Here is a 15,172-nt window from a genome sequence, read left to right as displayed (position 1 = left end):
TAAACTTGCAATGATACGGAAAGCTGACATTAGGTGTCCTTGAAACTCAGAACTTGAATCTTTAAGTCAAAGTTGGGATGCTCTGTAAATATTACATTAATTTTTTTCTGATTTGCACAACAAGTTCGTTCTTCATGTCTGACCGGGCGCACATACATCGGCCGTCTATAGTGGCCATGCCAGTGATTACGCATTGATTCAGTGCCCAACATTCACATGTGTCACTAGCACTGTCAACATCATGCAACACGAACCCCTAACACAGCTTTTTCGGAATCAAAATACACATGTACTCATTTAATTTAACCCATCAACAAATGAAAATCACAACCTGTCCCATAAATTTGGTTCACGAAGGCTTCTGAGCTGTGGCATGGCAGATAGATGTTCCGATAGCAAGTTCAGTGTTTCGCACACGTCAGTGATTAGGTCAGAGGTCACGACAGTGACAGTAGACAAAACATGTGACGAGAGACGTCCATTTCGACGTTTCATCTAATCCCTCTAATGTTTTAATTTGTAGATTAAGTTTATCAAAGTTGATCTTTTTGTGGCATTTTTTATGTTAACAATAGAACTGCGCGACGCAAGGTGGGAAAATTATTGCTTCATTTGTAATTTTAGGGGGCCAATGTCGCAAGGTCGTGGCCTCGGCAGAACTGGCCTAAGACGCCATGGGGAACCTTACAATTTTGCTGTGCTCAGGGGTCGGTCGGAAATAAAAAAACTTTTTTTTTTCTGATGTCGGAGCTGCAAATTAGGGTCGGTCGGGAGATGAGAAACAGAAAAATAAAAAGGGCCGCCCTAATGGATGATAGGAAGAAATAAACAACACAGAGACCAATTGGAAAACAATGGAAAACCTGAACTAGACACTCACACATGAAAAAAAATATGATAAAATAAAAATAAAAAATCTACCTACCCCACCTATTCTAAGATTGAGCGTAACTGGAACCACATAATTCTTTTATTAAGCCTTATAACAATGGATTTATACAGCATGTACATTCAAAAATAACAATAATTGAAAGAAAATTAAATTCATAATTTTTGTTGAATCATCCTATACTATTATAAATCCAGTTTATTATAACTTGTGTTTTATAGAACAATGATATATTTTAGGAGTGCTGCGACTCATCTTTGTCTCAGTACACCGTATCATAGGAGGAAGTCTTCCTACATGGCTTCACTGCAAATAGTATGCCATCCTACAAAACAAAACAAGAACAAATAGTGTATTAAAACCACACATAAGCTTAATTCAAAATATAAAAATTGACAGATCTATGCAAAATGCGTCATGTTGTAATTATCAGAAAAATAAAGGGTTTCATGGTTTTACTATAAGTTATTCTCAGGGTCAGAAGTAAGAGTCAGAATAGTTGGAGTATATATTCTATAAGTAACATGATTACTGTCATTTAAAACTGGGCCTTGAAACAAACCCCAGATATTCTTATTTGGTATCACATCAGATTCTTGTAACCTTTATCAAGCCAAGTAAAACAACCCAGAAATTCTTGTTTGGTATCACATCAGATTCCTACCTTTATTAACCCAGGTAAAACAACCCAGAAATTCTTGTTTGGTATCACATCAGATTCCTACCTTTATTATTAACCCAGGTAAAACAACCCAGAAATTACTATTTGGTATCACATCATATCCTTACCTTTATTAACCCAGGTAAAACAACCCAGAAATTCTTGTTTGGTGTCACATCAGATCCTTACCTTTATTAACCCAGGTAAAACAACCCAGAAATTACTGTTTGGTATCACATCAGATTCTTACCTTTATTAACCCAGGTAAAACAACCCAGAAATTACTGTTTGGTATCACATCATATCCTTACCTTTATTAACCCAGGTAAAACAACCCAGAAATTCTTGTTTGGTATCACATCAGATCCCTCCTCGTTCTTGACAAACTTTAGAAATAATATTCCACCAACAAAGTAAACTGTGACTAAAACTATCACACTGAAAATATACAGATAAGAATTGTTTATGACATTTTTATTGGAATTCACAATCTTTTGTCTTTTCTCATAATCAGAATGTGACAACTCAAATACTTTCAGAAATGTTACAGTTTGGGGAGGACATGCAGTGTCAGTAAAATACATTAATTAATACTCACACTATCAATAGAATGGTACCAATACTGATGCCACTACTCGTATCACCACCACTTGGAGCATCTTTTGGACAACAATGGGGTGAAGACAGATCAAAATTCTAATAGCAACAAAATATAACAGTGTGATTCAGAGAGTGGGCAAAGAAAAGGGACAGCAATCACTGAAAACTGACAAACCTTTTAGTCATTAAATAATTTGTTGTCATATACATATCTACCAGAGATTACGTGTACTACACGCACATACATACTAGTTGTATTTTCACTGCTGCAATACAATACCGAAAGCATTATTACCGGCATGCAAATTATATGAAAATGAGGACAATAATAACAGAACCCCATGCCACATGAGTTCCAGTGTGGGAGCAGTGTTTTCTGCTGCACTTTCACTCACTAGGAAGTAATCAGTCGACACTGACACTGACAATGACACTGACAATGACACTGACACTGACACAGACAGACACTGACACAGACACTGACACTGACAATGACACTGACAGACACTGACACAGACACTGACACTGACAATGACACTGACACTGGCACTGACTGACAATGACACTGACACTGACACAGACACAGACACAGACACAGACACTGACACTGACACTGACAATGACTGACACTGACACTGACACTGACACTGACACTGACACTGACACTGACAATGACACTGACACTGACACTGAGAGCCTTATATGAAAAAGTATACAATTGGAGAAAATGTAAGACTTACATATAGTGTAGTTCCTGGACCACTTTCACCATATATAGTTAGAGAGTCAGCACTTCCTGGAGATCCACAAATCAACCTTACTTTACTGGTCCTGTTAGGATAATGTGTATTTTATTTTACAATCAATATCCTACAGGTGAAAAGACTTTTACGTACTGAAAAGTCATGTATGTCAAAGGTCAAATCAAGAAACTGTATGGTGATTGCAAAAATGTGATAATGAAAAAGTAATACGACCCCAAGATTAACTTAATTTATTATGAATGTGTTAGAGAAGCTACACTCAGTCTAGCTACAATGGTGAGTCAACTCAGAGATTTGGATTTGAGAAAATGTCAAATTGGATGTGGTAAAAGAAATGACAATTAAGTCCTTTTGTCTATGTTAAACTTTATTACCAACGTTTTGACCTCACACAGGAGGTCTTCTTCAGGGTTAAAAGCAACAATGAAATGAACAAAACAAAAGTGAGTAAAATACAAAACTGTTGATAACATCAGTCCCTTCAATAGTTTATATCAATATGTCACAACAATATAGTTTTAAGTTGTATCTATCTTAATAGTCAAGACACTGGCCTTATATGTATAAATGTTAATGCATAAATGTTAATGTATAAATGTTAATGTATAAAGAATGGATTTTGTTGTAAAATCTGCTGATCGACCCTTAAGTAAAATATTTCTAATACAGACCTTTCCACCATAGGCAGTATTTGTCCCTGACCAACATATGTAATAGTCACAATCTCACCAGCTGTTGAGAACGATGCTGACTTCTGATCACCAAGATCATAATAATTCTTCTTATCAACTGTAAGTTGGCATACCTAGAGTAGTTAGGATAAATGATACAACAAAGAGTAAAGATAGCAGAAAATAATAATGCATACCAAAAAATATGTTTTTAAATGTGTAGGGGATAACAAAATGGGTGTCTAATCTTTAAGTTCACTATTATTTTAAACTTATCAAAACAAGTATTTGTCCACGTAATTTCTGTCATGACCTGATACATCCTGACCATTGGTTTAAATGGGAATGGCACACCAAAAAATAAAAGTATTTTCATCAACTTTGGGTTCTGGAGTCACAAAAATTTCTGTCAATTGCCAAAAAATACTAAATTGAAACTTTTTTTTCACAACTGTTTGTCTAGCTATGTTCCACTCTTTTGTCATGGGTCTATAAAACAGACATGTTTATGCATTAGATGAACAATGAATATTCATGACTTGTAAGTATTTATTGCTCTTCAAATAAACAAATTGAGATACAATGTATGTGGACATTGCAACATTATTTGCAGTAAGAAAATTATACTGCATCTAGAGATAATTAAGTCCTAAAAAAATATTGTTTGGTTCCGGTTACCCAACCCCACCTACCTTTTCACTACTGACCCTAAACTTTATTTATTTTTTTTACATTTTCAAGAAAAAATAATAAAATTGCAAAAATTGTAAAGTATAACAAGAAATACTGGATACAGAAACTGCTGTCAACTTAAAATGACATTCAAAACTGTTCTTCCAATCTGTAATGGCTGTACATCTGATAGGAAGAAATAAATAACACAGAGACCATTTGGAAAACAATGGAAAACCTGACATAGACACTCACATATGAAAAAAAATGAATAATAAAATAAAATAAAATATCTACCTACCCCATCTATTCTAAAATTGAATGTAATCAGAACCACACAATTTTTTTATTACGTCTAATGTACTTACTGCTACATCTTTACAGTCCCCGTCTTCACTAAAATCTTCACATGGGTTATAGCTATAGAAGTATTCAGATCCTGGTCCCAGCTGCTCATAGAATCTAATATCAATTATATACAAACAACATTATCATCTGACAGTGTTTATAAAGTAAATACAACCTATGCAAAAACATGGGTAATTTTGATTTAATTTGTGAGCTAAGGAAAGACTTCACACAATGACAAAATTAGCTAACAATACAACCTTTGCAAAAACACCAGTACTTTTGATTTAATTTGTGAGCTAAGGAAGACTTCACACAATGACAAAATTAGCTAACAATACAACTGATGCAAAAACACCAGTACTTTTGATTTAATTAAGTGAGCTACGGAAAGACCTCACACAATGACAAAATTAGCTAACAATACAACTGATACAAAAACAACATGGGAGCCTCTGATGTAATGTTTTGATAAGTTTGTTTATATCTGCAGAAATTATAATGCAAAAGTTATAACAGCTTACTTGATCATTACAACATGATGTATTCTACTCAGAACACAGAGTTATGAGATCATGGCTAATGTGGTGTTTATGTTTTGATAGTTACTCCTAATTACATTGTATGCATTTATATAAATCTTGTGGGGTGTTTTCGTGTGTTGTATCTCATTTATTTAATGTTTGTCCACTAGTTACTTTAACATAATACATGTTGCTATGTAAAACATATTTAAAGCAATTGCTACACTTGTGCATATCTATTGAGCAGATTTACTTGTTTTTCATTCTCTTATACCAGAATTGCAATGGTTTCTAGAAAGACTAATATTTGCCTGAAATGTATTGACTAAAAAAAGTCTTTAAAAAATGTTCTTATTTGTCTATCATGTTGTAATGTTTGCATTTTCAATCTAAGCAATACAGATATCCACTGCAACTAAAACAGCTAGACTACCTGCTAAAGCAGTATGACAGCATCATATGAGAATCATGTGATAAAAGTCACATTAGCAATTGATATTTTCCATTGGATTAAATACAGATTCAAAGCATATACTTACTTTGGTTTACCACCCTCACCAGCAAGTGGTGTTAGATCTATAACTTTACCATCATCGAACTTACAAGAACAGGAATTGATTTTAACACAATCTCCAACTGTTTGTCTTGCAAGAAGTAGCAGAAATGAACACAATAATATCGCCGACATATTTCCACCATATATATTGGGGGTGTATACAGATGAGGCAATTAATCAGATGCAGTGAAAGTTCAAAGGTTAAACAACACTTGGCTGAAGGTCTAGTAATACTTGTAAAGTTTACTGACATAAAGTGTATTGTCTCAATCTGACAGGTATATGACACATTTCAAAATTACTCCCATTGACCTCTTACTTTCAATCAACTTAACATTTTTATTTTCAAAATTGTAAGTGTCTACACTATCAATATGGAGACAAAGAAAGAAAACATGGCAAACACTCCCATTTTTTATACTGGGTACATCCTGTATACATTTTCAGTTTCAGTTTTTTGAGATCCTAAAATGATAATGATAGCTTTTTTAAAATCTAGATTACAGTTATGTAGCACAAACACAATAAATCTAAGAATTGTTGAAGATATACGTCCCAATGTCAACTTTATTTCATACTGAATTTTTTTAGTCTAGTTCCTGATGACTGTATTCCGATTATACACTAGCATTATCTCAGTTCATACTACGTCTAGTCAATCCCATTGCTCAAGCACATATATCTGTGCTCCCCCTTGGCATTCATATAAACATGCATGATGACATTGATTTTAATTTAAATAGACTGGAGGTGGAGTCCTGGTTGTACATTTGCATATCATAGTCAAAAGTGAAACAGCTGTACTAAATGAATATTAATGAGCAATGAGGACAACCTGTCAATTTGTGATGGATTACTACTGACATGCATCATTTACGCTTCATTCACCATGAGGGTTGAACCACATTTAACATTTTGAGCAATGGGATTGACTAGACGTAGTGTGAAGATAATGCTAGTGTATAATTGGAATACGGTCGTCAGGAACTAGACTAGAATTTTTTACAACCACAATGAGTCATTACATATTTAGACTACTGCATCTGATATTTGTGCCAGGTTTGATTTGAATAGGCCCATGCACATTAGAGTTGTGCATATGCACTATGGTTAAATTGTGACCACATCTGTTGAACAATTGTGGTTTACTGTTTTTGACATTTGTGCCATGTTTGGTTGAAATCAGGCCATGCATCTCAGAGGTGTATATATGCACTAGTGAATTTTTGCTATTTCCCTTTGAAGAAAGAGGTCAATGCCAACAGTCAAAGGTCAAGCTCTTATTAGAAAGTCCATTATTGATAACATAGGTGTATAGACACTCAAATGAGGTCAATCCAGCTGCTTCCGTAGTTTGTGTGTAAAATGTGAAGTTTGATGATGCGTTATGCCTATTTGACCTTGAAGATAAAGGTCAAGGTCAAAGAGGGCATCATTAATAAGCTTGTTATTGAAAACATGTGTATAGACATATGAATAAAGTCTCTCATGATCAAAATGGCCGTCAACCATTAACAGCTAAAAACAGTTCAACTTAGTAATAAAGAGCACTGTGCTTTTGATCTGTTCAGGTCAGTGGTCCTTATCAGAATGACAAATTCCATGTAGTTACAGCTGACCTCTAGGTGGCAGTATGATCTGGCATTTAATTATGATTGTAAAGTAGCTTGCTGCACTTGTCTCTGTTGATCTAGGTAAATGTAGCAACTGATACAATCCAAGTCTACTGTTGATCTCGGCAGCGTCTGATAATAGCCTCCTCGATATATCCAAGTCTACTGGCTAAAGTCTTGTTATTGGGATCTCACATAACATTATCCAATGTTAAAGTCTCAGTACATTAACTATTACTTGTAAATCTAGTTTATTATAAAAATGTGTTTTATAAAACACGAATAAATTTTATGAGTGTAGACACAACTCATCTTTTTATCAGTGTTTTCTGATAATGCAGTCAGTCTGTCACACCATTGTTTGATGAACTATGTTCAGTTCAACTACATGACAGATGTAGGTAGGTACATGTATTTACCCATAGACAGTGGAGAAGAAGATTTACCACTGTGACAGTAAGATTTACTACAGTTTTGTTCTTTGGAACTCACAGTGCATTCTCCACTTTCAAATCTCACTACACATTCTCATAGGCAGAAGTTTTCCTACATGGACGCACTGCAAAAAGTATGCCTTCCTACAAAACAAAGGACCACATAACAATTAATTCACTTTATAAATTTTATTAATTTAAATTTAGTAATCCAACCCAGAAATTCTTGTTTGGTATCACATCAGATTCTTACCTTTATTAACCCAGGTAAAACAACCCAGAAATTCTTGTTTGGTATCACATCAGATCCTTACCTTTATTAACCCAGGTAAAACAACCCAGAAATTCTTGTTTGGTATCACATCAGATCCTTACCTTTATTAACCCAGGTAAAACAACCCAGAAATTCTTGTTTGGTATCACATCAGATTCTTACCTTTATTAACCCAGGTAAAACAACCCAGAAATTCTTGTTTGGTATCACATCAGATCCTTACCTTTATTAACCCAGGTAAAACAACCCAGAAATTCTTGTTTGGTATCACATCAGATTCTTACCTTTATTAACCCAGGTAAAACAACCCAGAAATTCTTGTTTGGTATCACATCAGATTCTTACCTTTATTAACCCAGGTAAAACAACCCAGAAATTCTTGCTTGGTATCACATCAGATTCTTACCTTTATTAACCCAGGTAAAACAACCCAGAAATTCTTGTTTGGTATCACATCAGATCCTTACCTTTATTAACCCAGGTAAAACAACCCAGAAATTCTTGTTTGGTATCACATCAGATTCTTACCTTTATTAACCCAGGTAAAACAACCCAGAAATTCTTGCTTGGTATCACATCAGATTCTTACCTTTATTAACCCAGGTAAAACAACCCAGAAATTCTTGCTTGGTATCACATCAGATTCTTACCTTTATTAACCCAGGTAAAACAACCCAGAAATTCTTGCTTGGTATCACATCAGATTCTTACCTTTATTAACCCAGGTAAAACAACCCAGAAATTCTTGTTTAGTATCACATCAGATTCTTACCTTTATTAACCCACGTAAAACAACCCAGAAATTCTTGTTTGGTATCACATCAGATTCTTACCTTTATTAACCCAGGTAAAACAACCCAGAAATTCTTGCTTGGTATCACATCAGATTCTTACCTTTATTAACCCAGGTAAAACAACCCAGAAATTCTTGTTTAGTATCACATCAGATTCTTACCTTTATTAACCCACGTAAAACAACCCAGAAATTCTTGTTTAGTATCACATCAGATTCTTACCTTTATTAACCCAGGTAAAACAACCCAGAAATTACTATTTGGTATCACATCAGATTCTTACCTTTATTAACCCAGGTAAAACAACCCAGAAATTACTATTTGGTATCACATCAGATCCTTACCTTTATTAACCCAGGTAAAACAACCCAGAAATTCTTGTTTGATATCACATTAGATTCTTACCTTTATTAACCCCGGTAAAACAAACCAGAAATTCTTGTTTGGTATCACATCAGATCCCTCCTCTTTCTTGACAAACTTTAGAAATAATATTCCACCAACAAAGTAAACTGTGACTAAAACTATCACACTGAAAATATACAGATAAGAATTGTTTATGACATTTTTATTGCAATTCACTTCATAATTTATAAAATGTGAGGGTAAGTTTATTATAAAATAAGTAGAATTTGTGGTCAATATTTTTATTCTACATCTGTTTTATGTTTGTTACAGGAAAGATACATTAGCTGCAACTGAAACTGCATTTTTCATGTTTGTTATTATGTGTGCTTGCTTCATATATAATCACCTACTACCATACCTTGCATGTTACTGTTGTTCACTGGCTCTGTTTCATACAACTTTAAGATTGCAAGACTTAAAGAATACACGTTCTTGATCCATTTTGTCTAAATGAAATGAACTAATATACCACCATGCAGACACAAAATGCAGACATCAAAACATTTGGCCCCTGCATGTCTGCGTTTAGTTGCAGTACGTTTAAATGGTTTATTCCATTTAAACTAAATGTAGCATGAAATTGCAATCTTGATATCTTAAAGTGTAGAATGTACAATTTCTTATTGGTTTCTGCATTGGTTGTATCAAACAGAGACAGTGAACAGTAACCAGCAATGCACTGTATATATAGTAATCATCCATGGCAAAACTTCAAATGTTTTTGGACAAACAGATTTATATGGTTCATACACAATTCACAACTGTTTACATATGGACATCAATCCAGTGTACATACACAGTAATATCAATGACTGGTAAAAAAGTGATTCAGCCAATTACAAGTAAACTTGTTCATGGAACTAGTATTAAAATTGCCTTATAAGGTCATAACACTCGCATGTAAAGTCACCAAATTGCCTTATAAGGTCATAACACTCACATGTAAAGTCATCAAATTGCCTTATAAGGTCATAACACTCACATGTAAAGTCATCAAATTGCCTTATAAGGTCATAACACTCACATGTAAAGTCACCAAATTGCCTTATAAGGTCATAACACTCACATGTAAAGTCATCAAATTGCCTTATAAGGTCATAATACTCACATGATACATAGGATAGTTCCAATGCTGATACTGCTACTACTACCACCACCACCAGGTGCTCTGGGACAACAATGTAGTGAAGATAATTCAAAGTCCTGGTATCAAATATAAATGACACGTATGATATAATCTGAATGTTTACAGGAGATGTGATTTAATCTTTCAACATGATCTTTATTTTATATTTGTCACATTGTTTATATAGTTTTGACATGAGTGCAACTTATGGTCAGCTGTACCTAACGAAAAGTCATTTTGAAGACAATCATCGTCCATATTAGATTGAAACTGAATGGTTCATTTATGAAGACAATCATCGTCCACATTAGATTGAAACTTAATGGTTCATTTATGAAGACAACCATCGCCCACATTAGATTGAAACTGAATGGTTCATTTATGAAGACAACCATTTTGTGTAGGGTGTTACAAATGCAGCATGTTCAGATTGTAGGAGCAGAGTAGAAGAATGATTGTGTATAAAATATCAAATGTGACATATGGTATTTTCAGAAGACAATGGTATCTGACGATGGCCAAAGTTGTCATGGGCGAGCAGAAGGCATCGGTATCTGAAGAGGACTGAAGTTGTCATGGGGAGCAGAAGACACTGGTGTCTGAAGAGGACTGAAGTTGTCATGGGGAGCAGAAGTCACTGGTGTCTGAAGAGGACTGAAGTTGTCATGGGGAGCAGAAGGGAGACACTGGTATCTGAAGAGGATTGAAGTTGTCATGGGGAGTAGAAGACACTGGTGTCTGAAGAGGACTGAAGTTGTCATGGGGAGCAGAAGACACTGGTGTCTGAAGAGGACTGAAGTTGTCATGGGGAGTAGAAGACACTGGTGTCTGAAGAGGATTGAAGTTGTCATGGGGAGTAGAAGACACTGGTGTCTGAAGAGGACTGAAGTGGTCATGGGGAGCAGAAGACACTGGTGTCTGAAGAGGACTGAAGTTGTCATGGGGAGTAGAAGACACTGGTGTCTGAAGACGACTGAAGTTGTCATGGGGAGCAGAAGACACTGGTGTCTGAAGACGACTGAAGTTGTCATGGCGAGCAGAAGACACTGGTGTCTGAAGAGGACTGAACTTGTCATGGGGAGTAGAAGACACTGGTGTCTGAAGAGGACTGAAGTTGTCATGGGGAGTAGAAGACACTGGTGTCTGAAGAGGACTGAAGTTGTCATGGGGAGTAGAAGACACTGGTGTCTGAAGAGGACTGAAGTTGTCATGGGGAGCAGAAGACACTGATCTGAAGGGAGCATACAGCTGAAGATTATACTCACGTAAGTTCTTGATGATTGAGACGTTTCTCCAAGAACGTTCAATTTGTCATCACCACTTGCACATATCAGCTTTACTTCACTGGTTCTGTAATTTTATTAAATCAAACATTCTAAGACATGAAATAAATATTTTGTGTTTTGGTGAAAGCATTGTGACCATGTATTTTACGAGATCATTTCATATCTAATTGTCAATGATGTACAACATAATGTAAATCCTTTGTTGTGATGGATTTCAACAATCGTCCCTCCACAAACACTTAGCTTTATGCTAACAGTTTAGTATTGAAACCTAAAAATAAACTATCATCATGCAAAGGATCTAGACAAAAAAGGTTTCCTTACCTTGTACTTGGTGAAAGTTCTCCAGTACCTGAGTATGTGATAGTAACAACATCTCCAACTGTGCTAAAGATGGCTGAATTCTGATCCCCAAGATCATAATAAAATGACCTATCACTAGAAATTTGGCATACCTATGAAAGGAGACCCTTGAATTATTAGATAATTACATTAGATTAGGATATGTTATTAACCAACACAATTTGTAATGTCAGGTAGGACTGTACCTTGGTGTTGGTGAGTGTACTGGGTGTGATATGTCCACAATGTTTGTTTTTTTGCATTTGCCAATGACTCAGTAGACTTTGACTTTGGCAATCACTTTGACTTTGACTAGCAATAACTTTGGCAGTGAATTATAAACCATAGACCTTACACTTGGTCTTATGGACAAACCTTCAGATTATCACAGCTTTCCTGCACAGCTGTGGGGTTGTACATGCACTATTTGGGGTTGTACATGTACTACTCAGGGTCATTTGTCACAAAAGTATTGTTTTCTCATGCAATGAATCCATTAGGGAACTGAAAAATTGAACTCTGCTCCCACTTTGAGGGCTCACTCTCGTTTGATATTCCTCCCTATCCTTAAGTCCTTTACATTTCATGCACAGAATTGATCATTTATCAGCCTATTAGCTCATTACATGTTTTTCATCAACTGAATGAAGAAAATATGAGGGGAAAATTAGATATTGTTCTTCAATATATTTCTTCATTCTGCAAAGGAAAATATGAGTGACCTAAGGAGACCCTACCACTATGAGTCACTATGAGTGACCTAAGGAGACCTACCACTATGAGTCACTATGAGTGACCTAAGGAGACCTACCACTATGAGTCACTATGAGTGACCTAAGGAGACCTACCACTATGAGTCACTAGATGCTATAGTGACAAACCCTTAGGTCACGAGTATTTTCTGGGTGAAGAAAAATATTGGGGAATAATATAATCACACCTCCTAAAACATGATTCATGAAAAATCAGGAAAAATAAAGGTGGTTAAGATTTCAAGCACTGCAGAATGATGTAGACACGGGTTATCAATTATCATGGCATAGAACAAACAGGCTATATAATCCATATTTTCTGTTCAAAGACAATAACTTGGCTTGTCCATGATAATATGACAGTCTTTAGAACATACTTTCTGTACATCTGGATGAATGAATTGTATTCTAAGTAACTTTTTTCTCTCGTGTCTAGTCTGAAACTCTTAAAACATAATTTAGGGACAATACTCACGGCAACGTTAATACAGTCTTTGGCTGCATCAGAAAAATCATTACAAGGGTTGTAGCTGTACAAAAACTGCTCAGGTCCAGGCAGCTGAAAGAATCTGTATGACATCAAAATTTATAAACAATACACAAACATTATGACGGGTTTAAATACTTAAAACATACATGTACATCAACTTGGTAGATCCAATGAATTCTCTGTATTTGTAAGAGCATTTCACCTCATGCTAGGGGGTCCAAATAGAACAAGAAGGCTGACTTTATTGTCATGTGCACCTATAGTAATACATGTGTAACACATGGAATGGAAGTTATGGTTTTGACCAAAAACTTGAATGTTTGTTGTTTTCATGACAAACCTAGGTGGTAGAATTCTATTGCAGGTATTCAGAATTATATACTGTGAAAGTATTTATTTTGAGAGACAAGCTTTACATTTTGGTACCAATTTATTTTGGTGGGTAAACAACTAACTTTTGATGAGTGCATGCATTTATACTATAACTACATCACTTTGATGAGTAAATGCATTGATTTGAAATAAAATCTGACTTTATTTCTTATGGTTAGTCAGAATTAAAAAATGAAAGTGATGTCATTTTCACACAAATTCATTTTCATTGATTTTGATGCAAACTATTGCTTCTACTAAACATTCATATTAAAATTAATTTTAGAGTGAAAACATTACATTTACAGTATTTTATACAAACAGGCAGGTCAATCAAGTAGAGAACATATGATGTGTAATTTACCATGTGTATGTTACTACAAAATACACAATACCACCCCTACTTCTCAATATCACAGTCATACTATAGATGATCACCCAAAATAATATAATAGCATATGCAGAACATTTCCTAGCTTTTTTTACAAACCACAGACATTGTGGTAGGAAAGATAAGCAGAGATTTATCAGAAAATTGAAATGTCTTTAGGTGCCTGCCATGAGTAAAAAGTTCTAAACTGGTTGCCAAGTGAGCTACAAAATAATATGAAAAAAATGTTACTGCATACTCATAAGCATTTTTTCTGAAGTAACCAACATCAAACAATAATACTGGTATTAATATATGTTACCAGTATTTATATATGAACTTCATAATTCTTATTATGAAGAAAGTGCACAAATATTTGCAAATATGATTTTTTTGTATCAGACTAGTAATGCCTAGATTCACTTCATACACTGCATTGAAGCTGACATCGTTAGTATCACATGAAAGTCATATGACTGATGGTTTAAAACCAACACAGTTTTGATTTTTAGACTTACGTTGGACTTCCACTTCCAGCAAGTGGTGTTAAATCTATGACACGTCCATCATCAAACATACAAGAACAAGAATTGATTTTTACACAATCTCCAACTGTTTGTCTTGCAAGAAGTAGCAGAAATGAACACAATAATATAGCTGACATCATTTCACCAGTTTTCTCCGTACATATCACAGGGGGTGGTCTCAAGGGTCAAATGTGAATGGTCTCAAGGGTCAACCATCAAAGGTCACATTTCATTGAGTTTGCCCAGTGGTCACAACAGTGTTTGTATTGGCTCATATGTGATAGGTGATGATGAATGACCTATTGAAGGTAGAAATTTGTGCCCCTGTAAGGTGTGCTGTATGAGGGCGCCCTCACACATCAGACAAACCAAACTAGTATTCAACTCCAAAAGACTGCTGATAGCATGGCATGGCATGACTGTCATATTCAAGACAAGTTACAGTTCTGAGCACACCACATTGCTCATGTTATTTCTGGATAAGCATACTATTCTTATGATTGAGGTCTCTCTCAGTTTACTGAGATCGACACAAACTAAATCTATAGTTTACTGAGATCAACACAAACTAAATCTATAGTTTACTGAGATCAACACAAACTAATTCTATAGTTTACTGAGATCAACACAAACTAATTCTATAGTAACTTGTAACATATTAATATAAGCTATTGAATGAACATTGGTTTTGTGGCATTT

The 15,172-nt window shown here is 35.0% G+C and overlaps 2 protein-coding genes across 2 annotated transcripts; both read right to left on the bottom strand.

Moving 5' to 3' along the window:
- Positions 1-1,151: 1,151 nt before the first annotated feature.
- On the bottom strand, positions 1,152-5,817 carry LOC144434423 (uncharacterized). Its single transcript, XM_078122874.1, has 7 exons — positions 5,669-5,817; positions 4,626-4,719; positions 3,586-3,719; positions 2,891-2,981; positions 2,149-2,246; positions 1,862-1,988; positions 1,152-1,214 (listed from the first exon to the last, which is right to left on the bottom strand). The coding sequence occupies exons 1-7, from the start codon at positions 5,815-5,817 to the stop codon at positions 1,152-1,154; spliced, it is 756 nt and encodes a 251-aa protein (XP_077979000.1).
- Positions 5,818-7,816: 1,999 nt separating this feature from the next.
- LOC144434422 (uncharacterized) lies at positions 7,817-14,610 on the bottom strand. The gene is made up of 7 exons (XM_078122873.1): positions 14,465-14,610; positions 13,190-13,283; positions 11,945-12,075; positions 11,600-11,684; positions 10,317-10,411; positions 9,206-9,332; positions 7,817-7,876 (listed from the first exon to the last, which is right to left on the bottom strand). The coding sequence occupies exons 1-7, from the start codon at positions 14,608-14,610 to the stop codon at positions 7,817-7,819; spliced, it is 738 nt and encodes a 245-aa protein (XP_077978999.1).
- Between the last annotated feature and the right edge of the window lie 562 nt (positions 14,611-15,172).

The sequence above is a fragment of the Glandiceps talaboti genome, chromosome 4, assembly GCF_964340395.1.
Source record: "Glandiceps talaboti chromosome 4, keGlaTala1.1, whole genome shotgun sequence".
In the NCBI taxonomy this organism is placed as follows: domain Eukaryota; kingdom Metazoa; phylum Hemichordata; class Enteropneusta; family Spengelidae; genus Glandiceps; species Glandiceps talaboti.
Note: the sequence above shows the minus strand (reverse complement) of the source record. Positions and strands in the feature narration are given on the sequence as shown.